Genomic DNA, 27,790 nt, shown 5'->3' with positions numbered 1-27,790 from the left:
TTTGCGAAGGGTTGTACATAACATGGTAGCAAAAGAAAGAAAGAAAAAAACAAGACAAAGATTGGAGGGGAAGATTTATTATACCTTGGGAAGTTAATCTTTTGGATCTTGGGAGTTTGCTTTTTTATTTATTAGATACTGAAGTATGATGGAGGGGGGATACACACGCGGAACACGCATTATACCTTTGAGCATGTGCGAGGTGGCATGCCTTGACAATGGAAATATTTATTACTTTGACGAAATCGTATTGTGTCTTTTCTCGTGCCTTGTCTTGATTAATATTGACATTAATATGTATAGGTAGCATGATGTAAACTATATCTTGCTGTCAAGTCATCTATAATATGTATAGCATGGTGTAAACTATATCTTGCTGTCAAGTCATCTACAATATGTATAGCATGGTGTAAACTATATCTTGCTATCAAGTCATCTATTATAATATGTATAGCATGGTATATATCAAAACATGCCTGTCGCTGTAAAACAAAAAGAACGAATATATGTAGTCATCGCTGCTGCGCCCATTTCTTCGAATTCATAACCCACAGCTGCGGCGCCTCGCCCTCCCCATCATAGATGTAACTCAAATACAACGAATACCGAAACAATGCCTGCCGCAGCGTCTCCTCCGTAACCTCATCCATCCCCACCGTGCTCCCAAAGTTGCACGCCGTCACACTGTCCGCCTCGGAAACAACATCACTGTCCTCGCCATCGCTCCACGCCGCCGACGACGACACGGACGAGGCCCTCGACGTCGCGGGGCTGGGACACGGCGTGCCGCGCAGGGCGACGTGCATGGCGAAGAGGAAGCTTTCGGGGACGGGCAGGCCGCGGGGCACGGAGCAGCCGGGGGACCAGATGGCCTTTGGACGGCGGTTGAGGTCGGCGGCGAGCTTTTCGATGGTTTGCTGGGCGGTGGCTGGGTCGATGAAGGTGGCGAGGGTGGTGAATGTTGGTTTGGCGAGGGCGGCGTTGAAGGCTTGGCAGGTGAGGCGGGCGGATTTGTAGGAGGAGGGGGGGAGGTTGGTGAGGATTTGGGAGACGAGTTCGAAGGGGAGGGAGTCCATTTTAGTTTGTGGGTGAGGAGATTGGGTGTTAAGATGAGGTTGTTGTGTGGATGTGCGTGTAGTATGTATTATTGTAGAGATGGTGTCGTGTGTATTCTGAGTAAGTGAGACGGTTTATGTGTGTGATATGTCGTCGTCCGTGTTGGTTTGAGTGAGTATCGTGTGATTGTATGTGCTGGACATGTGCTGCAATCTGTTGTTCGTATAAGGCTGATATGCGTCTCTAGTATTGGTAGTATAAAGTAATGGTGACTTCACAACATCATTAAAACCATACGATCGTTAGAAAAGGGAAGAAGAAGAAGAAGAGTAACAGATCAAACCAGGACATCTAACAGCGAGGAATCACGGTCAGATATATACCTCTGCTCCCCAAAAGCCACCTCGTGAGCTTTACCCTCAAGGTTCGCCCTCAAGGTTCACACACGCCCCCCTCTCAACAACCCAATCACACAGCAAGCCGGGACCCGGGATTCCCACGCAGATCCATTCATCGTTTTTGCGGAGAGCGACGGGGTCTGTCCTGATCCTGCGCTGACTCTTATCTTGCCCAAGCTAGCCTGGATCTCTGTGGCCTCCCCCCTTTTGCTGCCTTGTCTGTTCGCCCCCCTGAGAATCTACCTCGGGGGGCTTGCTCAAGTTCGCATCCTGACGTGAGACCGCCCCAACTCAAGACCGCCTTTTTTGGTGTCTACTACCTGAAAAGAGGCGACCGTCCATTAAAGCTCGCCCATTTCATGCCCGGCTCCCGCTTTCCCACGCGGACGCGGACTCGGACTCGGAAATGGGCTGAGTCAAGTGGCAAGCCTCCTTAGGGCTGACGGATTCGTTTTAGGAAATAAACGTTGGCTCCAATCCACGTAAAGATTCCGAGGTTTTGCTGACGGCGGACCTATTTAGCTAACAAGGGCGTGGGTCATTTTTTCGTCTTACATCCGTGGAACTGCTCAGCACATCAAATCTCCGTTCCTATTTGTATTAAAATCCGAATAAAAAGCCAAAACGCGCATGTCACACATTTGCTATTGGATCAACCTCTCGATAAGTAAAAAACAACAAAAGTAAAGTAGTAGTGCGGGAGGGTGGGCGTGTGAATAGAAAAAAGATTGCGAATTGGGCTGTGTCATGTCTGTCGTTGGTGGTTTTTTCGTCCCAAAGTAGCATGCTGATCGTGGCGGGTCGAATTGAATTGAATCGCAAATAACCAACTACCGGCTAATCGTGTGTTTTTTTTTTTTTCGCCGCGGGGAATACCCAACAGCCAAGACCATCACGAGGAAACGTCTTTTGTTCTCCAATTCCAAATAGAAAGTAACAATAGGAATTCTAGCCTCTGCGGCAAAAAGCGCCGTCTTCGCCGGTTCTCGGGTTAGAGAGCGCGTGGCTTGGAAAAAAAAAAGCCGGGGAGAGGATTCGCAAACTACCCACCTAGGGATCCATCCTCAAGTCCGATCTGAGAGCGATTTCGAGGGGAACCGCATTCGGAAGGTTTGCGCGAAAACGTTGAACGGGGTATAGAAGTCGCAATTTTTTCTTTTTGGTGAATATGTGTGACTGGTGATGATGATCGCTACGTGGCCTATGGAGGTGAATGACTCGTAAAGTTGTCCTGCTGGCCTGCACTCGCGTTGATGAATGGTGCCAAGGCTGCAGGAATATCACGGCGATGGAAATTACATGCAGGTTGATGTTTTGCCCTTGCTTGAAGCCACAGTAAATACGTGGCAGCAGTTTCACTTGCAGCTGATATCCAACTCTCTGTGCCTAGCTGAACATGAAGATGGCAAATGGCATTGGACATCGAGCAGGGCTTAGCGACGCATCCACGCTCTACCATCGCAACCTCTCCTTACTCAATCGAGGCACATTGGGGGCAAGTTGCATCAAATACCGTCCGCCAATCAATCAGACAACGACTCCGGTCCCCCAGACAAGAAAGAATGGTGAGGCAAAGATCCACTACTCCGCAGAATCTGGCAAACCAAACGCCGTTTTAGTGGGCGCGTCCGGCTAAGTGGGAACTTTGGCAACCTGTTGGATGGCTGTTTTGTTTGTCGAGGGCTTTAATCATGCGGATGTTGTGCAGGGGGAAACTGGTGCAGTAGCTGCCACGGCATCCGGGAGTGTGGTCTTGAAGTAGTACATGTATGTATCCATGGGCGTGATGATTGTAGGTGTTGGTTTTCGGAACTGGGTTCGGAATGGATGGAGGAGATGATCAGCTGCTCGTGGGAGTATACCCGCGGGATCCATAATGTTGTATACATACTTGAGTTGATCACGTTGTTAATTGAACCGTCGGATAGGAACGTCGGATGCCTTCTTCTTTGAGGTTGGAATTGAATCATCGGCTAGACCAGATGAAAGTGTCCCATGACTACCTATGGATATGTGAACAATCCATGATTTCATTTATAGTCATGTAGATAGTCTAACCATGGTAGAAAACTCGACAAGAGTACCCAAAAACGGTAGAGGCGAATTCCCTCCAGGGAGAGTGGAATCAGGCTCAGTTGATGTGACAACATGCATGTATATAGGATACGCAATCTCACGTATATCAAGTTACCAAGAGATTCAGAATCATCATCATCGACATCTCATCCAACATACACTCTATACAGCAACAATGTCTTCTATCCTCCCGTCTATCCCGCTTCCCACCGTCCATGCGCTATATCCTCTTACTCAACCTCCTCCGTCTCCTGTTTCCACCACTCCTGCATCAACCTCAACCTCTCCGTCCTCTCCCTCGCCATCTCCCTCCCCACATCCGTCTTCATCATAGTCTCCAGCTTAAGCAGCTTCTCCTCGAAATGGCCAATCGAATCCCCCAAGTCCCTCCCCTTGGCTCCGCCAAACGCAAACACTCGTCCAATGCCCACCGCTCCAATGGCGTCTAGTCGATCGGCGTCCTGCACAACGGCAAGTTCCGGGTGTTGTTTGATGAGATCCCGCACACGTGCCAGGTCCTTGATCTCGCTCGAGTAGCTCACCCCCAGACAGATGACCTGAATCTTCTCCGCCAACTCCTCCGACGCACCGAGAGACGTGAGGGCCGTATAGATCATGCGTGAGGCGTCTTCTCCGGGCTTGAGGTACTTCCTGTCGCCTACGTCGTGCATGAGGGCCGCAAGGGTGACGATGTCGCGCTCCGTGTTGGGCACTTGGGCCTGGATCGTCTGCGCGAGATGTACCACGCGCTTGATATGGCTGTAGTCGTGCGAAGGGTCATAGTTGGCCATGTAGACCTTGATGTAGTCGGTCACTTTGGCAACGAGCGCCGGATCGACGGTGAGAGGGGAGCTCATGGTTGACACTGGCAATAAATGCAGACTGTGAAATCTATGTGTGTGTGGCTTTTAAATTCCCTCTGCCAGTAGCGGAGGATGTGTTTTTGTTTGTTTGTTTGTTCCTGTTCTTTTTATTTAGATAACACAATGTTTCCTCTTGGCCAAAGTCTTTGTCCCTGGCTTTTTGCTCATATGGAAATGTCCAAATCACCAGCTTGGTAAGTCACAACCAGACCTAATTGTCCAATGTCTGTCAATTCAACGTTGGAATGCATTCGCTTTCAAGTACCTGGGACGGATGACTGTTGCATTATATACATGGAGGGATGAGGCGGATGCCCTGGCTGATGCTGCGTGTTTTGCTTGTTTGGGCTCGCCGTGAATGAGTTGCAAAGACAGGCTGCGGTGCAATTTATCCACCAAAGTGAGTCAGCCGGCGATGGCCCACGTGACTTTGTTTTCCTCTGTATCGACCCGTTCGTGGGTATTTCGGGTTGGATCTTGGAGTGAAGATGAGGCTACACCGTGCATTTTCAAGATGAATTGTCCATGGAAGATCATTGAATAATGAATGATTATTTTGCCTTGTAAAATTAGCCCAGATGTGTTGGAGGGGAAAACGGCTGGCTCATCGAGTGTAGCCCTGAGCTTATTCGGTCACCCATGTCGAGTTGGCTGCCATTTACAGTGGCATTCCATCCACACGGTAACATAAATGATGAAATATCTCTCCAACCCTCCCGTTCCAGATATTACAAAGGCAAGCTCTTCTTCAATCTCATCCTCCAATAAACTCCAACATCATGCACGCCGTTTGCCGTTATTCTCAATTCTCATGTCAAAGAACAGCCCGGAATAACTCCGGCCCTCATACCGTCGACTCCACCTTTATGATTAGTCACCACTCAGATTTGCTCTTCCTGATCCCTGGTGGTGGAGAACAAACTACTCCAAGCGGGAAGCAATTCATCCATCTCCACTCATGCCACCACAGGCCATCTTCGATCTAGCGGGCAGCCACTCGTTTAACTCGCTAAACGCCTGAATGTTGATCATGGCGGCAGTTCACGCGGGAGTCGACTTCAAGACGATGCTGCGCTCGGGGCAGTTTTCCGACTTGACGCTGGTTTGCCAGGGGAAAGAATTCAAGATTCACAAGGTCGTTGCCTGCCCGCAGTCGCCTGTGCTTTCTGCCGCCGTCAGCGGAGAGTTCAAGGTAAGCAGGGAGGCACACGGGCGAGTAGTATTTCGTACCGAGTAGAGCAGGCACTGAATCTGGATGCAGGAGAGCCAGACAGGCGTCGTCCAGATTGAGCTCTTCGACAGCGAGACGGTCAAGCGCATGGTTGACTTTCTCTACACGGGAAATTATGACTGCAGCCACCCCCCGAACCCCCCAAGTCAGAACATAGGTTGGTTCATGTCGTAGACCGGGACGGAGTACCAGCTGGTGATTCTAACCTGTACCTGTTACTTAGTACCTGGTAATCATCCTGCTGTTGCACATGCTGCCGTGAAAAGTACAAGCACTCCAGCCTCAAAGACAACAAACACCACCCTCCCAGCGCCTGCTGCTGCTGCTGCTGCCGCTACAAGCACTCAAGACACGTTGACTCATGTGCGAGTAAATGCAATTGCGGATTACTACGGCATTCAAGGTCTCACGCTGCTTGCCAATCAAAAGATCCAGCAGGCATACCAGGCCAAGTGGGATGCCAAGGCGTTTCTCACTTCAGCGAAAGAAGCCCTCGACAACACCGGTGACAAGAAGCTGCATGGCATGATGGCACTTCTAGCAGCGCAGCATCTGGAAGAGCTGATTGCTTCTTCCCAGCTGGCCGACTTGGTTGGCGATTTTGCTGCCGAGGTCCTACGCTACCATGCCCATAAATTGGAAGCGTCTAAACAAGAGCAACTCCAAACGATCCGCCAGGAGCAAGTGGCAGCCCAGACACGACAGGCAGAGGTCCAGGCCCTGTCCCAGGCCGCCGAGGCCAAGACTGGCCGCGTCATTGCGAATATCAGCAGAGTGGTTACCATGATGTGCGAGAGGCAATATTGCCGGAACAATGCCTGTGGAGAGGATTTTGGTTGCTATCTTGAGCAAGTCGGCGTCGATGAGCCCGCGTATGTTCTTCGGTGTTCTTGGTGTCGGTGCAGGCATTAACCTGTTATCCTTGCCGACTGTGGAGAGGCATCGAGTGGGCCATTGAAACAATGTTTTGTACATCTGCACACACCAGTTATAAATCCGTCATAGCAGGCCTTTTGCCGCCGACGCTAGAGACATGTCACACCTAGTTATATGCATCTGATTAATGGAAATCATGGCTACTACTTTGTAAATTACCAGCAAATGTTGAATGAATCATCAATCATCATCCTGGGTAGGACACAGAAGAGAAGAGGGGGAAATATGCAAGGGAGATGCCGCACGGGAGCACAAGACACAAGACACAAGACATGTGCAAAGCCACTTTGCTTTAGTCGGACGGTCGCCTTGATGGGCCGCAGGAGGATGCGGTGATGCCTCTGTGCCTCTGTCCGTGAGGATGGTGCGGAGTCCTTCGCCCGCGTCCTGCCTTGGCTGCGTGGTATTAGAGAAACTAAACGCCGTCAAGGGCAAACTAGTTGATTCTAGCTGCGGGCATTGCGACGGAGGCCATGAGAGACACATCATGATCCATGCTATCGTGCCGTCATGGCTACCAATACTTGCGATAGTACTTGGTATATCCCATCACGCTTACACCACACGTTGGTCGCTTCTCATGCGGCCTCGACGGGGAGATGCGGATGATGCCGTGGTTGGTCTCGTTTGGCGGCCGCTGAAGGCCCGTCTGAAGGCCCAGCCATGAGGTGGAAGCCTGCTTTTACCGGGTGTTGAGTGTGATGTGACCAAGTGCGGCTGGAGACGGACAGGGATCAAGGTGTTGTGGGATTTGGAAGAAACATGCCGTTATCGGGGTTATGAATATAGCCTGCCTAATGCATTTGCCCAACTCAGGCAGCTAAAAGCTCTAGCGGCCGAGAATCAGCCGGACCTGAGCTTGGTGGGGCGGTCTGGTCTTTGTCTGGCATCTCGTCACGAAACTTTCAGCCTTGTGATAGCGTGCCTCTCTTTTTGAAACCCCAAACGCCCGACGCCAGCAGACAAGATGAGCTTCGTGCCGGTCAACCCGCGGCCTATGCTGCAAGATCTCGTCGACAAGACGGTCCTCGTCCGCCTCAAGTGGGGAGAGACGGAGTACAAGGGCAGACTGGTGGTGAGTTGGAGCCGGAGACGAGTTCGAGGCGGTCCCCCCCCTGGAGAATGCTAATTGCGCCTTGCTACTTCTAGTCCATCGACAGCTACATGAACCTGCAGCTGTCCAACACGGAGGAATACCTCAACGACAAGCTGACGGGCGAGCTGGGCCAAGTTCTGATCAGGTAGGACGCGCTTTGCTTTTTCCCTCCTCGTGCTTTTGTTCATGGGGTTTTAACGATTACGGTATAGGTGCAACAACGTTCTTTACATCCGCGGAGCCGACCAGAAGGAAAGCGGTGGAGATACTAGAATGGAGGATTGAAGAGGGGATACATGAGAGAGAGAGAAAAGACGCAGACTTCTTCCGCTGAGCGTTGGATTACTAGGCGTTGAGGCTTGACTTGCTGCTGGGATGGGGGGGGGGGGGGGGATGGGAAGCTGTACAGACTATCGCACGGATATTGCTCAGGGGAAATTTCCACGATTGGGACGAATTAAATCGATCTCGATGTCGACACCTGCAACCGAAAGAATGATATACCAGGGCGTACAACAGATGGGATAAGGAGGCCGTGATTACTACAGGCATCATCTCTCGGAATATATTTAGCTGTTCATTATCAGCATCTGTCTTTTTTTTACACTCGGATCGATGCTTTTTGCAGAGTTTGTTTGACATGTGAGAAGCTGAATTATTGGAGGTTGGAATATTGGCTTCACTATGGCCTTGCAAGGTTGTTGCTTGCGATTACTCCGAGGTCAGTTGAGTGGCATTGAGGATACCCTGGAGCCAGCTTTGGAAACGGACATGTGATGTCAGCTCCTCACGAGTTCATCAATCAATCAATCAACTGGAGCATAGGTACATGGAGTCCTACTGCTCTACCTGCCTTGTCTGAGCATCGAAATGATCTACACTGACTTCGACACAGCAGGACTACTATCCATGACCGAGCATTAGTAGCATATCGTATGACTGCTTAGATGCATATCGTTCTCCGTCGACAAGCGGCTATGGGGCAAGTGAAGTTGCTCCTCGGGCCTTGTATCCACCGCCATTGTGTGATCAAAATCCTGCGTCTGCAGTTTTAGCTTGGTTGTCTTGTTTGTTTGTTTGTTCGCCTATGATCGTATGCACTCTGTCGATGCTACCTCGGTCCACCCGCAAGCGCTTCGACGAATCACGGCCAGCTCGGGCGCGCACCAAGAGGAAACCAAAAGGACACCAAAAGGACACCAAAAGGACACCATCGTGCGTAATTACCGGCTGCAATCAGGCCACGAGCCAGTCACAGCAGGCAGAGGCCCCGCGCCCGGCTCTGCAGGTGACGAGACCTGCTGGCGGCAGTCCAATGAAGCGCCGCATCTAGACGCCGGCAGCGCTGTGGATGGGCGCCACACATGAGTGGTCAAAGGCGGTTAACCGCCCAAACCCCTGCCGGGTGAGGGGGAGACGGACGCCGAGATGCATGCAGAAGCGGCCGTGGTGTGCGACTTTGCCGCGTTATTGGCCCGCCGTGATGGGCTCATCCATGGCAAGCCGGCCCAAGAGGTTGCAGGCAACTTTCACGGCTCATCTTCCCCCTTGCCTCTTGGGGCCTGGTCTAGGCTGTGGCCGGGCCAAATCGTGACGGCCTCTCCCTCGGGCCCGCGCTTTGCAAAACGTATATCAAGGCGGCCAACACCCGTCTGTATGTTTCTCTTTTTTTCTTGTTCCTCAGCAAGTTCTGCCAACCTCAAATCCACCTTTCTGTTTTTTTCCCCCTGTTTTTTTTTGTTTTTTTTTTGTTCTGGAGCTGGTCTCCCTTTTTATCTTCTAATATCACATCTCGTCTTCACTTACACAAACCCTTACATACGTCAACTACACCATCAAACATCTCAGTTGCCGGTCAGCTTGAGACGAGATAATTTTTTTTACATTGATTTTTTTTTTTTTTTTTTTTTTTTGCAATTTTTACGCCCTCACGACATCTTAATTGATACCCCCCTAATAAACAGAATTGTGGATTTCACTTGCTCGCTGGCGATCAACACCATTTTTTACACTTTGCCCAAGAATCACTAGAACTCCTACGACAAGCATCTCCCTAATCACAACAACTTAATACCCACTAATCAACATGTCTTCCATCCAACTCTCATTCTCTCTCCGCGTCTCTTCTGGCGTCAAGACCGTCCACCTTCTCGGCTCTTGGGACAACTACGTTGGCCAGCTTCCCCTTGCCAAGGACAAGAACTCCAAGTCCGGCACCGCATGGAAGGGTACCTTCAAGTTCCAGAACTCCACCCTCGAGGCTGGCAAGCGATACTGGTACTACTACATCATCGACGGCTACCACGTCGCTCACAACCCTTCCGTTGAGTCCACCACCGAGCCCACCACCGGCCGAGAGCTCAACATCCTCGACGTCACCGAGGACGGTTCCAAGTCATCCCACAAGTCAAGCAGCAAGAGCTCTTCCCGACACTCTTCTTCCAAGGACAAGTCTTCTCGCCACCGTGCTTCCCTGACCGTCGACATCCCCAAGGGCCGACCTCTCTCCATCTCCCAGATCAAGGCCCCCAAGCCCATGTCTCCTCACGCCACCAAGCACATCCTCCAGTCCGACTACGAGGATCTTGAGGAGCTCACTGCCCGCTTCGGCAGCGCCGGCCTCGAAGACGACGTCCTCACCGACTTCAGCACCTCCCCCGTCTCCTCCAACGGCTCCAGCCTCTCGTACCGCTCCGACAGCTCCTCCCCTAGCTCCTCGCTCTCCGGCTACAGCACCCCCAGCTCCGACTGCAGCTCGTGCACCTGCGAGCGCTACGGAATCACCCGCAAGGGCGAGCGTGTCAAGATCGACTGTGGCGGCTCCCGATGCGGCTACGAGGACAGCTCCGACTGTGCTAGCGACGTCAGCGACGACGAGGAGGCCGAGTACGAGGTCTCTGCCCGCCGCAATGGCATCATTGTTGGTTGAGCGACTTGGACAATGCCTGATGATGATGACGGATGAAACGATGATGAGAATAAGACAAGCATGTTTATTCCCCACGACAGGGCAGACGGGCTGCATAATGATCCTGCAACGTCTGTGCCTGCTCGGTGACACACATTAATGTTGTTGTGTGGTAATGTATACACAAAGCACTCGCTTTTATACAATCATTCCCCACCGCGCCGCACCACAGGGCGAGATCAACGCAGCACTCCAAGCTGGTTCTTGGATAATGGTGCTCGTCATCTTCTGCACCTGGAGCGCGTGTGATGACCATCTGGGTCGATGCTGCGGCCCCCCGTGGAGTGGTCCCTCCCATTTCCACGGGTTGTTTTGTTTTTGTTGATTCTTGAGCCACCTTTTTGGCAAAGAGTCGGATAAGAACCACTCTTTTGCTCATTCAGCCAAGACCGGAGTATCATCCCCCTTTTTTCCCGTCTCTCGTGGAAGACACAGAGCAGGAAAATAAGGGGGTTGGCCAGCTCCGGGCAACATTTTGCGACAAGGTCATGGATGTGGCCTTTCGGGATCAGGTTATGTAAAATGATTTCGGAGGGCTAGCCAGAAAAAAAAGATTGTGGATGAGGGGGAGGTTTATGGCAGATGGTTAAGGATTTACTGCCGTGTTGGATACTAGATAGATGACTATATTGAATCTACGAGTACTGACTGATGAGATAAATGATTTGATCTACTTTTGCTATTGTGATGTTATGCCAGTGAACGTATCGGAATACACTTCTGCTTCTATGGGCACTAACATGATGGGAATGATGAACTTTGTGATTTCTTGCTTTGGTGAACACGAATCGAAATCCGCCTACGTTAGATGACTGAGCAAACCAAGATTCAAACTCTGGGGCGCCAGATATAGTGAAGAGCACTGGGTCTGTGGATACTAAAATTAAGTCTTAGAACAAGTATCTATACCAAATCGATGGAGTAAATTCCCATGCTGATACATGGCAAAACTTGTATGCTTTGAAGGCTGAGTTTTACCATGAGATAGATACCTTGGCAGAGAAAGGTTAACGATGATATCGAAGCCACTCTATGCGATGAGGCACTGGATACTTTTTTTCGGCCTGGGAAAATGTACAGCTGTCAGGTACCTGCTGGGCAGCTTTTTCTTTTTGGTTCTTTTTTTTGCCCGTTGAACGTTGAACTTTTTTTCTTCCCCTTGCAGACGCGATTAAACTTTTTATGCGAATTGTTTCTCCCTTTGTCTTTGCTTGCCCCGTCAATGGTTTTCACGGTAGAGATGGCATCGAACTCGTCATTTTCTTCTCTTCTGGCGGAATTCTGCAACATGGAGCAGTTTGAACCAGAGGCGCCCCGGGAAGATGTTTTGCAGCATGGAGAAGAGATGCAGGATGTGATGATGGCCTCTATGCAGCAAGAGGATGCCTCTCAGGAAACCGGACAGCCTTGTGAAAAGGTAGAGCAAGGGAGCAATGGTGTAGAGGAGCGCACAAATAAGTTTGGTTTCCCTGATTTCTATGTTTGGTCTGTTTTGCGATTAACTCGGGAATAGGGAGCCTCACGTCGAATGCACACCGGTGAAGGATGAGGGTGAGGGGACATGGCAGGGACAATGGGAGACGGTATTTCCTAAGAGCAAGGCCGTCGCGAGAGATCTGTGGTATGGGGTGAAAGGCCTCGGACAGAGTATGTGGCTCTGCATCTCCCTTGAGATGATGAAAAGAAAAGCGTGCTGACACCAAAAAAGGTCTGCTTCAAAGCTCACATTCGAACTATTCTAGTACAACGGAACAGCCTGCGCCTGCAAAGCGACGAGGATGCCGTGGGGGGAGAAGACGGAAGAGCCGGAAAGAATCAGAGGAAGACGATTGGGTCGTTGTTGCGGACGATTTCGACATTTTGGTTTTCCTGGATGATTAGTAGATTAGTCAAAGATTCGAGTGTATAATTTCGGGGCTGGGAGCTATTTCCAGCTCTTGCTCTGTCAAGAGTTGCTTCTTTTTGGGGGGTTTTTCTTTTGGTCTTTGGAGTACTGGATGCTGGATTAAGCGAGGCGTATGGGATATCTGGATTGCTGGAGCTGAGATGCTTTCCCCCTTCACAACTAAACCTCTACACAAGTACGAGTACAGCTAGTTGAATCGAGACTCTACTTGGTTGCCTATAACCCTGGATGGAATGTAGTTGTAGTTGTAGTCATGGTCGGTCTCGATCGTAGGCCAAGGCTAAAGCTGACTCGAGCTGGAGAAGAGCGTCTGACATTCTGCAAGGATAGTACGTGTAGGATCATGCAAATCAGCCAACTATGATGCAGAACCACAGTCTGTTCAGAACAAAGTCTAGAAACCCAAGGCCAAGCAATAGTATATATCGCAAGCCCATGCCTGGCATCCCTTCGTATTACCCTGGGCCGCCCTCCCTCCCTCAACGGCGTAGCGCCGGGTGACGATGGGGCCTCGAGTTCAGCTCGCCACTATGCAAGCGACTAGACCGGATGGAGCAGAGCCTTGTACAAGGGCTCCAGGAACGCCGGCTTTCTAGGAGGGAGGCGAAAGCTCGCTAACCGTTGGATGAGGCGTATCCACGGAGCTATTCGTTCGGTGTCTCGGCAACATTTTGTATAAATAGATGAGAGTCAGGCGTTGAAGATGTAGGGAAAATTGAAAAGAGGAATCGCCGAAACTGAGAGCGTATGGTGTACAGATGCTTGCATCATGGATCTGCGAATTGGGGAGAGGAGGTGGATGGGCGTTGCTTTTGTCGGGGATGCAGGGAGGGGGAAAGCCGGTTTGACACGTCATTTTCGCGAGTTGAGATGGACAGAGTTCTAGATCCGTTGCTACTAGTTGCAAACACGGTCTGACGGCATATGGTCTGGTGGTACTGCGTCTTGTGCGAGGCCGAGACGGGACATAAGATTTGGTGTTTTCGGGTGTTGTTGAATGGATCGAGGTTTTACAATACGAGTACCCAGATACAGCACAGGCTTGGATTTTATCGGGGATGGGGGCCCTAGACGAGCTGATTGCCCGTACAGTGGATGCCTGTAGGTGCTGAAAGTGCTGAATGCTGCCTGTAAATTGCCCGTTACCAGCCACTGCGCCCTGTAATCAACAGCCAAAGCACATGGAACTTCTGTCAGTATTCACAAAGACCATCTCCTCTCACCCTCTCTTGGCAACTTGGCTTTCTCGCTTCTTGTCATCACCGCATCTCTTTGACGTCGAGTCTGAGACATTCCGCCTCTAGCGCCGCATCGCCTATTCGCTGTGCCGAACCGAGCAAATCGTCCCAACAGGCCGCCAGCATCATCCGCACGCCCCAAATCTCGCCTTACCTCTGTCGCCTCCCTCTCCACCACAGACCCGCCGTCGCTACGAACCGTCTGAGCCCACTCGTACGAGTATTACTGCGCTGCTAGTTTAGTACGAGTACGACCCTAATGCCCCCATCTCGTTCATACCTACACAGGTTCCTGTAGCCCTGCGAGAGGGCTGGACGCTGGCTGGAATTAGCCCGAGCCTTGTGACTGGGGGACTCGCCGACGACAAAATGTGCCGATCGCTTGCTGAATCTGGCTGGCCATTGGCCCTCTCCGCATAATGGCACCCAAGACACAGAGGCGCATCTGCATTTCCGATTGGCGACAGATAACAGGGGACATCCTGGAGGCCGTGACCACGTCTGGGCCGCAAAGCCTTGCGTGCGCTGTCGCTGCTGTTGCTAGCACCAAATGTTATTGCCCCCTTTGATTGCCATCCACTTCCCAAGGTGCAGAATGGGGCATCTTTGGCGGCCTGCCAAAGACACTGCCAATTGCGCCGTTGCGAGGGGGGCCGGAAGAGGCTGACTGACATCCATCGCTCCTCTTGTCCCCTCTTGTCAAAGATTACCAGCCCTCAGTTCGTCCCTGCTCGGACCCTGCTCCGTGGTTCCCCAGTTGACAATCCCAGGCTAAACGCTTTTTTTTCTGCGTGGTTGCTCACGACGGCGTTGTGCACAAGGACCAACGAGTACTTGTACAAGTCCAACGCCAACTGAGCTTGTGCGCGGTCGGGCTTGTCTTGATTCTTTGTTATAGCTTTGCCTGGTTGACTCGATTTGATTCCGCTGCTGTGCCTCGCTCGCAATTGAATAATTCCTTACCAACGAGACACGGACGAGACACACGAGATCCGCCTGTTGGCTTCTTCCCAGCGGTGAAGATGTCTTGCCTTTGCGATGCCTGAGCTGCAGTCTCGTTCCCATCGCCAGCCTGTCGATATCGCCATGTCATTGTACGAGCTCCTTCCGAGGGGCCTCGCCGTGGTACGTCATCTTGACTATAATTCCGATCGGTTTCTATCCTGGCGCCTCGAGTCTCGCTTCTACCCACAGCATCGCTGGCCGTGCTGCACCTGCATCTGCACCTGAAGAGCTGAAGCGGGACGCGACAGTTATGGAGCAAGCCACAACCTGAATCGTGCTGTGTACCGTTTGCTTTTGGCTAACCTCTGTTATGTTTCGACTTGTCGTAGCCCAATGACACTCGAGTTGGGTCTAGCCGTGATGGCTCTGACGGCGGTACTCTAAGCACGGCAAATGGCAACAAATCGAATTCTCTGTCTAAACTTGGTGCTACTTTTGCCCCTGTTGCTATATATCTGGGTCTTTGCTTAGCCCTATTCATTTTGCTGCGGCCTCGTTCCAGGCGAGTTTACGCTCCAAGAACTATTCCCAGTCTTCGATACCCAGAGTATGTCCTATCCTTCTCTGACTTTCTATCATTTACGTCTCTGTATCTCCCCTATCTTCGCATTCGTAAATTCCCAAAACCGTTACAATGGCAATGCCGGCACCATATCTCACACAAGGCGTTATAGGAAACCCACTCCTGAATTGCCTTCTGGCCTCTTCAACTGGATCATCCCCTTCTTCAAGATACCAGACACCTACATTCTCAACAATGGCTCTCTTGACGCCTACTTTTTCCTCCGCTATCTCAAGGTCTTACGAAATATTAGCCTCGTTGGTTGTTGCATCGTCTGGCCGATCCTCCTCCCGGTACACGGCACCGGCGGCAATAGTCTTCAACAGCTTGACCTCCTGACCATTGGTAACGTCACCTCCGGGTCCTCAAGACTTTGGGCCCATGCTATAGTTGCTTGGTTATTCTTTGGTAAGATTAGGTTAGCCCTTCTCTACCGCTAGGACACCCGTATTGACATGCAATTGAAGGCTTCGTGCTCTTTACAATTGTCCGAGAGTGCATTTACTTTGTCAACCTGCGCCAGGCATACCTTTCGTCTCCCTATTATGCCGACCGACTGTCGTCCAAAACATTGCTCTTGCTGTGTATCCCAAAGCCTTATCGCGATGAAGCTCGACTTCGAAAGCTCTACGGCGATTCTGCGAAGCGCATCTTCCTACCTCGTACAAGTAAAGATCTCGCGAATCTGGTTAAAGAGAGAGAACAGACAGCTATGCGACTAGAGAAGGCCGAGATTGCTCTTATTAAGAAGGCCAACGCCGCGCGCAACAAATATCTTCGCAAGAACCCCCAATCTGTCAATGTGCTTTATCAAACGGCTAGCAAAGAAACCGAGACTTCCTCAAAGAACGAGATAACCACTCTGGATAGTGGCGAAACCGTCCAGCAATCCAACAGTCCGATCGAGGTAACCTCACCCGGGTCCCAACTTGGAGAGGATATAGAGAATCAGGCAGGCTATACCAACGTTGAGGGGAGCGTCAAGCAGGTCAATCTCGAGGAGGAGGAAGAAATCAAAGCAGAGGACTTGGACTATGTGCATCCATATGGCCTCAGACCCGACTTGGCGGACGTCAGAGGCTCCGTCGCAGCCCAATGGATACCAGCGGAAGCCCGGCCGTATCATCGGCCAATCGGTAATTTTGGCCGTCGAGTTGATACAATCAAGTGGACTCGCAATAGGATCAAGGAACTCAATCTCCAGATTTACAAATTGCGACGCCAAATCAAGAGAGGCGATGCTGAGCCTCTTCCGGCTGCGTTTATCGAATTTGATACGCAGGAGGCTGCCCATGCCGCACAGCAAGTTGTTGTGCATCATTTGCCGCTGCAGATGGCTCCCGGGCTGCTCGGCATTCGCCCAGACGAGGTCATATGGGAATCTCTGCGGATGAAATGGTGGGAGCGCATTATACGACGCCTGCTGATTCTCAGCGGCATCACCGCCGCCATCATCTTTTGGTCTATTCCCTCTGCATTTATCGGCATAGCATCCCAACTGGACTTTTTAACCGAAAAGATTCCCTTTCTTCACTGGATCAACAAGTTGCCCAGCTTTCTAATAGGCGTTATTAGCGGTCTTCTTCCACCATTCGCCTTGTCTGTGCTCATGGCGCTGGTGCCGATTCTGTTGAGAAGTAAGGAATCCCTACGTTTATAATCACTGTCTAGAAGATGATAGACTAACGCTTCTTTTATAGTTTGCGCTGCTCAAGCTGGCATTCCATCGCTGATCATTGGAGAATTCTTTACCCAAAATGCCTACTTTGCGTTCCAAGTCGTCCAGGTCTTCTTGGTCACTACTATCACTTCGGCCGCCTCGGGTGCGCTCCAGGACATTATCGAAAACCCACTGGGTATCCAATCACTTCTCGCACAGAACCTGCCCAAGGCGTCGAATTTTTACCTGTCGTATATCTTGGTCCAATGCTTGGCTACGGGTGGCACCCAGCTGCTGCAGTTGTTTTCCTTGACTCGGCACCACATCGTGGCGAAAACGTCGGATGTGCCCAGGAGACGGTTCACAACCTGGCGTAAGCTTCGGCCAGCTCGCTGGGGCGGCATCTTTCCAGTGTTTACAAACATGGGAGTGATCGGTATGTACCGCTTTGATTTCGTGCCCCCTGAAAGAGGAAGTATTATGCTAATGGAAATACGACTTGCAGCACTTTCATATGCCTGTATTGCGCCGTTGATCCTGATATTTAGCGCGGGAGGCATGGCCTTTATAGGACTTGTCTGGAAGTACAACTTGATCTATGTTTTCGACACCACAACAGACAGCAAGGGTCTCTTCTATCCGCGCGCCCTGCAGCAGTTAATCATTGGCCTTTACCTGGCAGAGATCTGTCTGATTGGCCTCTTGATTTTGAATCGTGCATTTGGGCCCATGGGCATCGTCATTACCCTCCTTCTTCTAACGGGCTTGGTTCATTTCCTGCTTAGAGATGCTATTTTGCCCCTCATGTGGAACTTGCCGCAGACGCTGGCAGTGGAGGAACAGATCCAAGAAGAAGAAAAGGCAAAACTCGCGGTCCACAACGAAGACGGAGAAGCACATGGAAACGACGCGGGCGGTGCAGCTGCAAGCTACTTTGACGTGGAACAAGCATTTGGAGACGAAGAAGAGATCGAGATGGAAGAATTTGACGTAGATGATCATCACGTTGTCTCCAGCAGGGGCCTCGAAGGCGCCAGCAGTATTCGAATGGCGCTGACAGCGTGGATGAAATCTGCTGCCATAGAAAAAGCCAAGACCGAGATGGAAAGGTCCGGGCTTAACGCAATGTTGGACAAGATGTTTGCATTTGCGAAGAGTGGAGATGGAGAAGGGCCTCCTGGCTTTCTCGCCAGATGGCTGCATCCGGAGGAGCACGAAGATTTTGTGGCATTGCGCAAACTGATTCCCAAAGACGAACGGCCGCCTGTTTCGTACACGAGCGGGGACAAATACGCTACCTACCAACCCCCGGAGCTCTGGACACCGAAACCCATCCTCTGGATACCAAGGGATGAAGCCAGAGTGAGCCGACAGGAGGTGGCACACACTCGGCTTTCCACGCCGATATTCGATTTGGGAGCAACACTGAACGAAAAGGGACGGATTAGTGTTGATCTAGACGCAGCTCCATTTGAAGAGCATAGGATGATATTGTAGCGAGTGTGTTGTATATCGCTGAGCGTTTTGCGTTACCTACTAGGTAGCATCTACTATACCCGGCCATAATTGAATGTACATGGCCACTACAGGAATAATATAATGATTGGATTTATACAAATTCGGCCTGCTATTTTCTTTCTTGTGAAATCGGTTTGGACCATCTTCTTCATCTCTGTAGCGGCCGTAGGTCAGCGCCACATCAAATATGCCATCAGCCATCAGCCACACCCGTAGCTTGGACTGACCCCACTACGCTGCAAAGCTCCCAAAATTTCTTGAGTCTTCGCAGACCTCGAACTACCATCTTCAATTGGGATCTGTCGCATGATAAAGTACGTTTGTCTCACTTCTTTTCTGTCACAGCTGTTCAATTCGCATCTCTGAGCAGCCGAAATGCCTCTCGACACGTCCACATACTCCCTCGCGCTTCTGCGCATTGACGGCCGACGATGGAACGACCTCCGTCGGCTGCACGCCCAGATTCACACCCAAGACGCCGCCGACGGATCGTCATACCTCGAGATGGGCCACACAAAGGTCATGTGCGTGGTGACTGGCCCGGCTGAGCCGCAGGCAGGCCAGCAGAAGAGGGGGACCGGCGGTGGCGGCCAGGCTGGCGGACAGAAGGACGGGGCGAGCATCGTGGTGAATGTGGTGGTGGCTGGCTTTTCAAGCGTGGATCGCAAGAGGAGAGGGAGAAATGATAGGTGAGAGGCTGATATATGACGAAGAAGTGGGGTGTGGGAGACTGACCGAGGGGAATTCTAGGCGCATCCAAGAGATGGAGATTACGATTCAGAAAGCGCTGGCGGCCAACTTACATGTCCATCTTTTCTCACACTCGACGATTACGGTGTCCTTGCATGTTCTGTCCCAGGACGGCTCGCTCCTGGCTGCGTTGATCAACGCGACGACGCTTGCGCTCATCGATGCGGGCATCCCCATGACAGATTACATCACGGCCTGTACCGCGGGCTCAACGTCATCCTATGCCGCCGGCGATGATTCAGCCGATCCCCTGCTCGACCTGAACACGCAAGAGGAGCAAGAGCTACCTTATTTGACGGTTGCCACGCTGGGAGATTCCGACAAGGTTGCGGTGCTGGTGTGCGAGAGCCGTGTTCAGGTGAGCCGGCTGGAGGGCATGTTGGTGGTGGGCGTGGATGGGTGTAGACAGGTGAGGAGGCTGCTGGACGGAATTGTGAGGCAGGAGGGCAGCAAGATGATTAAAGAGGGGGCGGTGCAGAGGAGCGATATGATGGCTGTGAGCTTGGAGGATTAAGTGGTGGGTGTTTTGGATCGTGAGTTTGTATGGGCAACACGATATCTTTTGCCCCTTGAATGATACCAGGTACGTTTCCACAATTTTTTTTAATAATGACTATGTTCAATCTTGTTTGTTATTCTGTCTTGCTAACTTGGATACATGTACTATATAGCTAGCCAAATGTGCTTTCTTTAGAGCTCGTCGTGCGCAGACTCCTCGGCAGCCTCTTCAGCTGCAGGAGCCTCAGCCTCAGCCTTTGCTTCTTCGGTAGTCTCGGGCTTCTCGACGACAATTCCCTGGGGAAGCTTCTTCTTCTCGCCCTCGCCCATTCGGACAGAGTCGATCCAGGACTCGACGGAGTGGACGTCGAAGTCGCCATCCTCGTACCGCCTCCACCAGCCGCGGCGGGCGTTGAGGGCAACGAGCTCGATTTTACTCGAGAGGCCGAGGGCTTCCTTGAGAGCGGCAGCGCCTTCGACGTCGCTGTCGACGGAGAAGAAGGGGAAGTGGCGCTTTCCGTGGACGTACTTGGTGTGGAGCTGGGAGACGGACAAAAGGATCTTGTTGCGCATCTCCGAGGCGGACGCGGGGACAAACGCAAGGACACATGTCTGAGACTTGGACTGGAGGCAGTGCTCTTCGAGTTCGGCCTTGGAAGCGAGGGCAGGGATGTCGATGAGGGTGGATTCAGGGGCGGCGGCGGATGAGGTCTCGGAGGATGCGGTAGCCGAGGACTGCTCGGCCTTGGGGGCTTCCTTGCTGGCCTTGTCCTTGGACGATGCCTTTTTGTTGGGCTTGGCGCTGGAGGGAGACGTTTCGGGGTTGGGCTGAGCGACTTGCTTCAAGAACTCGACCATGTCCTTCTTGTTGAGTTCTCCGCTGTAAGTGATGGGCTCCTTGCCGCCTCCGGGAATGAGAACGAAGGATGGGAATGAAGAAATGCCGAACTTGTCGACGGTAGCAGTCTCCTTGTTCCTGACCTGGCCAACGGTGACGGCATCGAGAAAATCAATGGCAAGACTCCTAAGCAGCGCGCTCGTAGTTCCTTTCTCGGTGAACAGGATGGCCTTTGGCTTCTCCTCCTCCTTGTCCAGGAAGCCGTCAATCTCCTTGTCCGTCAGCTTGACGACGTGGTTGTTGATCTTGGCCACGACGGCGTCGACAATGGCTCCCGCGCTGCGCTGGCCCTGGTAGTCCTCGACGACGGGGCGGCCAAACTTCTTGCCGGGACGGACGATCTTGAGGGTGGGGAAGCCCTTGACGCCCATGTTGCCGCAAAAGGCCTTGTTGGCGTCATCGTCGCAGTCGACGGCGGCGACTTTGGCGAGGCCGTCGAGGTTCTTGGCGGCCTTTTCGTAGGCGGGCTTGAGGTTTTGGCAGTGGCCGCACCAGGGGGCGTAGAATTCGACGATCTGTGAGGACGGTTAGTTATCTGTGTGTTATTTACTTTGTCTTGGTTCCAATCTCATTGTTTTTATTCGTGGATGTGTTGGTTTGACGTGATACAAGTCTTTGTGGTGTTTTGATGTGTATGAGATGTTGAGTTTGTAGGCAAAACTTACAGATGTGTGGTTGGACTTTGCGATGAGGCGGTCGTATGATTTGGCGTCCACCTGCAGAACAGGCGAGTTTTTGGTGTAGAAGCCAGCCTGGGCGACAGGCAGAGCCGCAAGCACAGCCGAGAGAGTGGCAAGAAGGGTTTGTTGATGCATGGCTTCAGATGTCCGTGTAAGTTGATAGGATGAAGCCCTTGTGAGTTGAGTGGAGTGAGAGACTGAGATATCAACAGCCTTCTCACAACCTCTGTTTCTCCCTTTGGAAAGGGGGTTGATGCTATACAGAAGAGAGGACGAGAGAGAGAAAGAGGGTGAGGATTTTTAGCCAAAAGGAAGTGTTGCAGACGTGGCTGTGATGCTTTAGCCCTTGAGGATTTTTATAGCTGGGCTTATGAAGATGATGGCCCCCGGAATTTTTGGGAAAAGGCCACGCTGGAGAGAGAGGCACAGTGTGAGGTGTGGCTTATGCGTTGGCTTGGCGGTACGATGTGTTTCTTTGTCTTGCTTTGTTACTTTTTGGCTGGGTGGAATGAGTTGTTCTTTGTTGACAAGCTTTGATTGCGAAATTGGAATAATTTTATCAAGATTGATGTGGAGAAGATATCAAGTCTCTTGAGGGATCGTCTAGATGGTGAGTAGCTTCTTGTACTCAGTATTATATCACGACATCTTTCGCATACAGTGTGACTTTTAGCAAGGCAATGTTTCCAGCTTCCAAATCAGTTCTCGCTGTGGCGCGACCTTGAGCGGGGCATTTCGCTGTGGCTTGTGCGTGGATGGACGAGTAGGTACTTGAATCAATGTATCGTCAAGGCCGCAGCTTCATGTGGGGGAAGCGCATCGTCACCTGCGATTACGTCGATGCGCCCATTTGCATGAACAGTCTCCCATCCGCCTTGATCTTTTTCTGCCTCTTCTTCGCCCTTCTCTTACTCTACCCTGCATCAAACATAATAAACCAAGCAGACAATTCAATCACTTAGTCGCAATGGCCGAGCCAATCCCCGCGCCGCTCAAGATCCCCGAAGTCAGTCGGTTTCTCAACCGCGCAAACCAGCTGCGCGCCTTCAAACCCGCCATCTCATACTGGTGTATGTGAAACCAGAGCCTAGAGAATGAAGTAAAGAAATAATCATCTCTTACAAAATATATTTATTTACAGGCGAATACCATGCCGTCAACCAGATTGTGGGAAAGAACCTGCACACCACCGACGATGACTGCTTCGCCTTCACAAAGACGCTGCTCGAGCGCCTCGAGTCCACAAAGGCCGAGCGTCCAGACGACGACGCCATTATGGATAATACCGCGGGGCAGGCCTACGTCGAGCAGTTTGCGCAGGAGACGTTTGACCGCGCTGAACGAACCATGAGGGCGAACAAAGTAACGAGGTAAATAAAAAAGACAAGTTTCTGAAACTTACGCTCTACTCTAGCTGACTGTCTGTCGCGGCTAGACAAACCGCCGACACCTTTGACGCTGCCGCCACCTTCTTCGATCTCACCCACGAATGGGGAACCCCCGAGCCAGACGTCCTACAAAAGATCAAGTTCGCAAAGTGGAACGCCGCCCGCATACTCAAGGCCATCCGCGAAGGCAAGGACCCCAACGAGTCCAACCCCAAGCCCCGCGAGGTCCAAGACGAACCAGCCCTCGACCCTCTCGACCCCGACGTCCAGGAACTCGTCAGCCCCCCGCCGCCGCAGGCTGCCTACGTCGAGGACGCTCCCGACGGGGGCGAGCCGTCGCGCCAGGAGCCCGTGCAGGAAGGGTATTTCCCCCTTACGCAGGCGGCCGAGCCCGACAACGAGCCCTTTGTCCCCTCGCCCATGAGCACCAGCCCTCCACCTCAGGAGTCGCTCCCGACACAGCCGCCGCATTCTACGCCTCAGCTCCCCCCGCAATTCACCTCCTACGCGCCTCCCCCTCAGCCTCCCCAGCCCATCAACCCTTCTGTTCCTCCCAGCTGGACCGCCCCTACGGCACCCGTCCCTCCAGCCGTCGCGTCGCCAACTCTCGTCTCACCCCCCGTCGCAACTCCCATCGTGCCGCCGGTCACAAACGCCAGCGGCAGCAGACCCGATCAGAAGAGCATGGCACAGTCGCAGAAACATGCCAAGTGGGCGATATCCGCTCTGAACTTCGACGACGTGCCGACCGCCGTGCAGGAACTGAGGAATGCGCTGGCTGCTCTTGGGGCACTGTGAGAAAAGGGAAAATTGGCTGGGATATTTTAACGCTGTACATGAGATACCTAATCGCAAAAATGAAACAAAAGTGTCAAAGGACGAACAAGGGCTTTGGTTTTCTTTTTTTTCAGGAGTAGTAATTTTTGCCTATAGAAAGAGCGGCATGTTTAAGCTACCTATAGTATGCAGAGATAGAGAAAAGGAGTGCCAACACTGGAGCTCTGACGTTGTAAAGACATTGAAATAAGGGTTGCAAGGGAAAGAAATTGACGAAACTAAGAATAAAAGAGTTCCAAAAACAAAAAAACAAAGCGCCAAGTCCAAATCATTCGGATCCATCGTCAAAGTCATTCCGCAAGGTTCTGTCGTACACAAAAAAAAAGAATTTCATTCCCATTGCTCCATGCCAATTCCATGCTTGTATGTATTACGCCACAACCATGATGTTGTGTGAGTTTCCGAACCCCTGGATCGGAACGCTCTCGAGTGGTCTGTTCGGGTCAGGCCCGGCAACAGCCGCCGCGGTGTCTTCGTCCTCATCCGCGTCCGTCCAGCCGCGCTCTGGCCCCCATCGGATCGTCACACCATTGGTTTCGGCAGCGACCTTGATGAGGCCGGACATCATGTTGCCCGTCTTCTTGACGCTGGACCAGGCGTCGAACTCGACCGTGCTCACGGCCGGCAACACCTCGAGGACGTTGGTAAGCAGAGCGCGGCTAAAGGACTCGTAGAAGCCCTCGGAGCGGCGGAAGCCCTTGAAGATGCCGTCGCTGGGGTCGCATTCCACAAGGACCTTGAGCTTGTGCACGTTGATGCAGTCCTTGAGCCCGAGCGCATCGTTGACAGCCCACCCCTTGGGTGGCGCATTCCACCCCGGCCCGAGGCGCAATTCCAGGGACGTGAGGCATTCGCGCTGGCGGGGCTTGAGGCGGGCGAGCAACGGTTTCTTGCTCTTGAAGTACTTGCCCGGATACGTGGGGAAGAGGCGAAACGTGCGGGTGCCGTAGTAGTAGTATGTTGCTTCCTCGCGCAGCAGCCTGCAGACGCGCATGAGGCCGAGCTTCTTGTGAATGCTCTTGTAGTTGTTGGGGGATAGGTCGAGGACCTCGCCGTCGTCTTCAAAGTAGTATTCGTAAATCTTGACGCGCAGCTCCGAGGGTAAGGAGAGGAAGTGGAACGGCGTCGCGGGAACACGCGCCGGCTTCTTTCGGAGCGGGATCAATGGGGTGTCGAGGGTAAGAGAAGCAATTGGAATATTGTTGATGTCATCGTCGATGCCGCTAGTAGCAGGAGCAGGAGCAGGAGCTTGCATCTCTTGCTCCGGGGCTTGAAGATGCTGTTCCGGCGACGGGGGGTTCTGTGCCAGCGCCTGAGGCTTCTGCACCGCAGTTTGCGACTTGTTCACCACGACGTGCAGTTTATGCGCCGCTGCTTGCGACTTCTTGGCCGTGGCCTGCGCCTTTCTCGGTGCTGCCGGCGGCGGAGGCTTGGTTAGAGATGGCCGTCGACCGGCGCTCTTGGAAGGATGCTCAGACATGGCGAAATGAATGAAACGAGGAGATGTTTTGTCGGGTTTTCGGATCGAATCTCGAGGTGCGAAGAGGAGCGGTTCAAACGGGCAATCGTTACACTGTACAGAAGACTAGTAATGCCAATCTTGGTCTTGCGCGCATGCCACACCGGCGGTTAAATAGGACGGGTAGAGTCAGGTCAATCAATCACAACGGAACGAGGTGCCTCGTCGAGGGTGGTTCCATGGCGAGGCGACAAAACTCGAGATGAACCACCCTCTAGATTGCACCAAACGCAAAAGCCATGATATTGGTTGGACTGATTGGCGGCCGGGTTTCGCTTGGGCAAATCAGGCGATGTTGGAGGAATGGCGACGGTTCGAGAACGGAGTGAAACAGGGACAGGGTCGGATGTGGTGAGAGAGAGTCGCAGCAACAGTAATGAGTAAGATTACTGTAATGACAGCAATAGGAGAAGTGAAACAAGGGTCCTCTCGCGTGAGGGGGGAGAGACAAGACAAGAGACGGCACAAAGCTGGGGAAGAGAGAGAAACTCGAATCTCTTGAGGTATGACAAAACACTGAGAGACAAGTACTCGGTACAAGTCGGAGGTTTTGGAGATTCGACATTCCCCAATTGGCACTTTCACGTGAGCCCGTCGACGGCGCGCTAGTCCGCAGGCGGCAGTGAGGGGCCCAAACGGGGCAAATGCAGAAAACCCCACCAAGCGGAAGAGAACATGCCAGAATCGTGTAAACATCGGCTGAATCCAATCCCGGCAAAAAAAAAATCTGGATGACGGAGGGCGGGTCAGTAGACAGAAGAAGGACTTTGCCTTTGCGCCACTAAAAGCGTCGTTTCCATGACCTGCAGGTTACAGGCAATTCCTACTGTCGAGACACATCTGAACCAGCCAACCAGGAGCCTTGGATCCGGCGGCATCGAGAGTAACGTCGAGCGACTCGGGACATGCGCAATTGAAGAGTCTCGCTTCCGTCTTTGAGGCCTTTGCACCGTCCATCCCACGATGCTCTCCAGAGTAGCTCAAGCCTCTCGGCTGGGGCTGGCGGCCAGCCGGCTACCACGAACGGCTGTGCGTCAACCCATCCGGTTCCCAGCTGCTGCTGCTGCTGCTGCTGCTCCGGCTTCGCAATTCCTCCGTACCTATGCGAACAAGAAATCCAGCCCCGGAGAGACTCCCCGACCAGCTCCGAAGCAGCCCTCGTCAGGACCCAAGGACCCCGCCGCAGAGAGCTCGCCAGCACCAGCACAAGAGGGCAAGGTCGATTCCTCAGCTGAGCAGAAGCCCGCCGAGTCCGCTGAGCCGGAACCCATACCCTTCCACAAGCTTCCCGATCTCACCCAGGGCATTCCCTCGACGTTGGAGGCCGAGCTCGAGCAGAGAGCCGGCAAGTCGCAGTCGTCGCTGACACTGGGCGAGGAGGAACCAGCTGCTGGAGGAAGCGGAGGAGGAGGCCGCGGCCGAGCCAGAGAGGAGTATGTCTCTACCAGCGAGCGCAACCGCAAGTGGTGGACTCGCTTCATGTTGGCCGTTGCGGGCTCGGGATCACTGGTGGGCATCGCATACATGGGTCGAAACTGGGAGGATGCCATCGAGGCAGAGCGCCATCCCGATATTCCTGACGGATGGAGCCCGGCGCTGTGGTGGCAGCGCACCAGAGCTCGATGGGGAGAGTCAGTGTCTTATTACCAGGACCCGGCCTTTGAGAAGCTACTACCTGATCCCGACCCCAGCTTCGAGCGCCCATACACCCTCTGCATCAGTTTGGACGACATGCTCATCCACAGCGAATGGACTCGAGAGCATGGCTGGAGAGTCGCCAAGCGACCTGGAATGGACTACTTTATCCGATACCTGAGTCAATACTATGAGCTTGTGCTCTTCACTACGGCCCCCTTTGGCATGGCGGAACCGCTGGTTCGGAAGCTGGATCCTTTCCGCTTCATCATGTGGCCCCTCTATCGCGAGGCAACTAAATACGAGGACGGAGAAATTGTCAAGGTAAGCCCCCTAAGTTCGATCAATGTCAATGCAGCAGCATAACTAAGTTTGTGTGTTCAAACTAGGATCTCTCTTACCTCAACCGTGACCTTTCCAAAGTCATCATCCTCGACACCAAAGCCTCTCACGTCCGCAAGCAGCCCGAGAACGCCGTCATTCTAGAGCCTTGGAAGGGTGATGCGAGCGACAAGGAGCTTGTCGCCCTGATTCCTTTCCTCGAGTATATCCACACCATGCAGTACTCGGATGTGCGCAAAGTCCTCAAGTCGTTTGAAGGAAAGCACATTCCCACTGAGTTTGCCCGCCGAGAAGCTATCGCCCGTCGAGAATTCAACAAGCAGCGAGCTGAAAAGTCAAAGCACGGAAAGCCGTCCGGCATGGGTGCTCTCGGCAACCTGCTTGGTCTGAAGCCCAGCAAGATGAGCATGACGGTTCCCGTTGACGGAGAGCAGGACCCTACCGAAGCCTATGCCCAGGGCAAGATGCTTCAGGATATTGCCCGCGAAAGAGGCCAGCGTAACTACCAGGCCCTCGAGAAGGAGATTCGCGAGAACGGCGAGAAGTGGCTCAAGGAGGAGCAGCAGCTCATGGAAAAGGCCCAGCAGGAGATGATGAGCAGCATGATGGGTTCTTTCTCTGGCATGTTTGGCCCCAAGAAGGATGGCGGCGACAACACCAAGGCATGAGTCGCTGTACCAGAATAAAAAAAAAGGGGGGGGGGGGGGTAAAACAAGAAGAAAAAAAATTG

At 52.5% G+C, this 27,790-nt stretch overlaps 12 protein-coding genes across 12 annotated transcripts; 8 read left to right on the top strand and 4 right to left on the bottom strand.

Annotated features, from left to right (window-relative positions):
- Positions 1-512: 512 nt before the first annotated feature.
- Positions 513-1,076, bottom strand: Triagg1_8300 (uncharacterized protein; the record flags this gene model as incomplete). The annotated part of the gene is made up of 1 exon (XM_062903132.1): positions 513-1,076. The coding sequence occupies one exon, from the start codon at positions 1,074-1,076 to the stop codon at positions 513-515; it is 564 nt and encodes a 187-aa protein (XP_062752710.1).
- A 2,684-nt stretch (positions 1,077-3,760) lies between these two features.
- Positions 3,761-4,387, bottom strand: Triagg1_8299 (uncharacterized protein; the record flags this gene model as incomplete). The annotated part of the gene is made up of 1 exon (XM_062903131.1): positions 3,761-4,387. One exon carries the CDS (start codon positions 4,385-4,387, stop codon positions 3,761-3,763), a length of 627 nt encoding a protein of 208 aa, XP_062752709.1.
- Positions 4,388-5,414: 1,027 nt separating this feature from the next.
- Triagg1_8298 (uncharacterized protein) lies at positions 5,415-6,732 on the top strand (the record flags this gene model as incomplete). The annotated part of the gene is made up of 4 exons (XM_062903130.1): positions 5,415-5,585; positions 5,655-5,781; positions 5,848-6,496; positions 6,723-6,732. 4 exons carry the CDS (start codon positions 5,415-5,417, stop codon positions 6,730-6,732), a joined length of 957 nt encoding a protein of 318 aa, XP_062752708.1.
- Positions 6,733-7,527: 795 nt separating this feature from the next.
- On the top strand, positions 7,528-7,941 carry Triagg1_8297 (uncharacterized protein; the record flags this gene model as incomplete). Its single annotated transcript, XM_062903127.1, has 3 exons — positions 7,528-7,635; positions 7,710-7,801; positions 7,869-7,941. The coding sequence occupies 3 exons, from the start codon at positions 7,528-7,530 to the stop codon at positions 7,939-7,941; spliced, it is 273 nt and encodes a 90-aa protein (XP_062752707.1).
- A 1,801-nt stretch (positions 7,942-9,742) lies between these two features.
- On the top strand, positions 9,743-10,585 carry Triagg1_8296 (uncharacterized protein; the record flags this gene model as incomplete). The annotated part of the gene is made up of 1 exon (XM_062903126.1): positions 9,743-10,585. One exon carries the CDS (start codon positions 9,743-9,745, stop codon positions 10,583-10,585), a length of 843 nt encoding a protein of 280 aa, XP_062752706.1.
- Positions 10,586-11,846: 1,261 nt separating this feature from the next.
- On the top strand, positions 11,847-12,505 carry Triagg1_8295 (uncharacterized protein; the record flags this gene model as incomplete). Its single annotated transcript, XM_062903125.1, has 3 exons — positions 11,847-12,082; positions 12,138-12,271; positions 12,333-12,505. The coding sequence occupies 3 exons, from the start codon at positions 11,847-11,849 to the stop codon at positions 12,503-12,505; spliced, it is 543 nt and encodes a 180-aa protein (XP_062752705.1).
- A 2,817-nt stretch (positions 12,506-15,322) lies between these two features.
- On the top strand, positions 15,323-18,492 carry Triagg1_8294 (uncharacterized protein; the record flags this gene model as incomplete). The annotated part of the gene is made up of 3 exons (XM_062903124.1): positions 15,323-15,743; positions 15,803-16,972; positions 17,036-18,492. The coding sequence occupies 3 exons, from the start codon at positions 15,323-15,325 to the stop codon at positions 18,490-18,492; spliced, it is 3,048 nt and encodes a 1,015-aa protein (XP_062752704.1).
- Positions 18,493-18,888: 396 nt separating this feature from the next.
- Positions 18,889-19,777, top strand: Triagg1_8293 (uncharacterized protein; the record flags this gene model as incomplete). Its single annotated transcript, XM_062903123.1, has 2 exons — positions 18,889-19,202; positions 19,264-19,777. 2 exons carry the CDS (start codon positions 18,889-18,891, stop codon positions 19,775-19,777), a joined length of 828 nt encoding a protein of 275 aa, XP_062752703.1.
- A 176-nt stretch (positions 19,778-19,953) lies between these two features.
- Positions 19,954-21,474, bottom strand: Triagg1_8292 (uncharacterized protein; the record flags this gene model as incomplete). Its single annotated transcript, XM_062903122.1, has 2 exons — positions 19,954-21,174; positions 21,325-21,474. The coding sequence occupies 2 exons, from the start codon at positions 21,472-21,474 to the stop codon at positions 19,954-19,956; spliced, it is 1,371 nt and encodes a 456-aa protein (XP_062752702.1).
- An 832-nt stretch (positions 21,475-22,306) lies between these two features.
- Positions 22,307-23,525, top strand: Triagg1_8291 (uncharacterized protein; the record flags this gene model as incomplete). The annotated part of the gene is made up of 3 exons (XM_062903121.1): positions 22,307-22,409; positions 22,481-22,709; positions 22,775-23,525. The coding sequence occupies 3 exons, from the start codon at positions 22,307-22,309 to the stop codon at positions 23,523-23,525; spliced, it is 1,083 nt and encodes a 360-aa protein (XP_062752701.1).
- A 409-nt stretch (positions 23,526-23,934) lies between these two features.
- Triagg1_8290 (uncharacterized protein) lies at positions 23,935-25,044 on the bottom strand (the record flags this gene model as incomplete). The annotated part of the gene is made up of 1 exon (XM_062903120.1): positions 23,935-25,044. One exon carries the CDS (start codon positions 25,042-25,044, stop codon positions 23,935-23,937), a length of 1,110 nt encoding a protein of 369 aa, XP_062752700.1.
- A 1,002-nt stretch (positions 25,045-26,046) lies between these two features.
- On the top strand, positions 26,047-27,728 carry Triagg1_8289 (uncharacterized protein; the record flags this gene model as incomplete). The annotated part of the gene is made up of 2 exons (XM_062903119.1): positions 26,047-27,042; positions 27,108-27,728. 2 exons carry the CDS (start codon positions 26,047-26,049, stop codon positions 27,726-27,728), a joined length of 1,617 nt encoding a protein of 538 aa, XP_062752699.1.
- Positions 27,729-27,790: the final 62 nt, after the last annotated feature.

Source organism: Trichoderma aggressivum, assembly GCF_033847375.1.
Source record: "Trichoderma aggressivum f. europaeum strain CBS 100526 chromosome Unknown scaffold_040, whole genome shotgun sequence".
Lineage (NCBI taxonomy): Eukaryota > Fungi > Ascomycota > Sordariomycetes > Hypocreales > Hypocreaceae > Trichoderma > Trichoderma aggressivum.
This window is presented reverse-complemented; position numbering and strand designations above follow the sequence as displayed.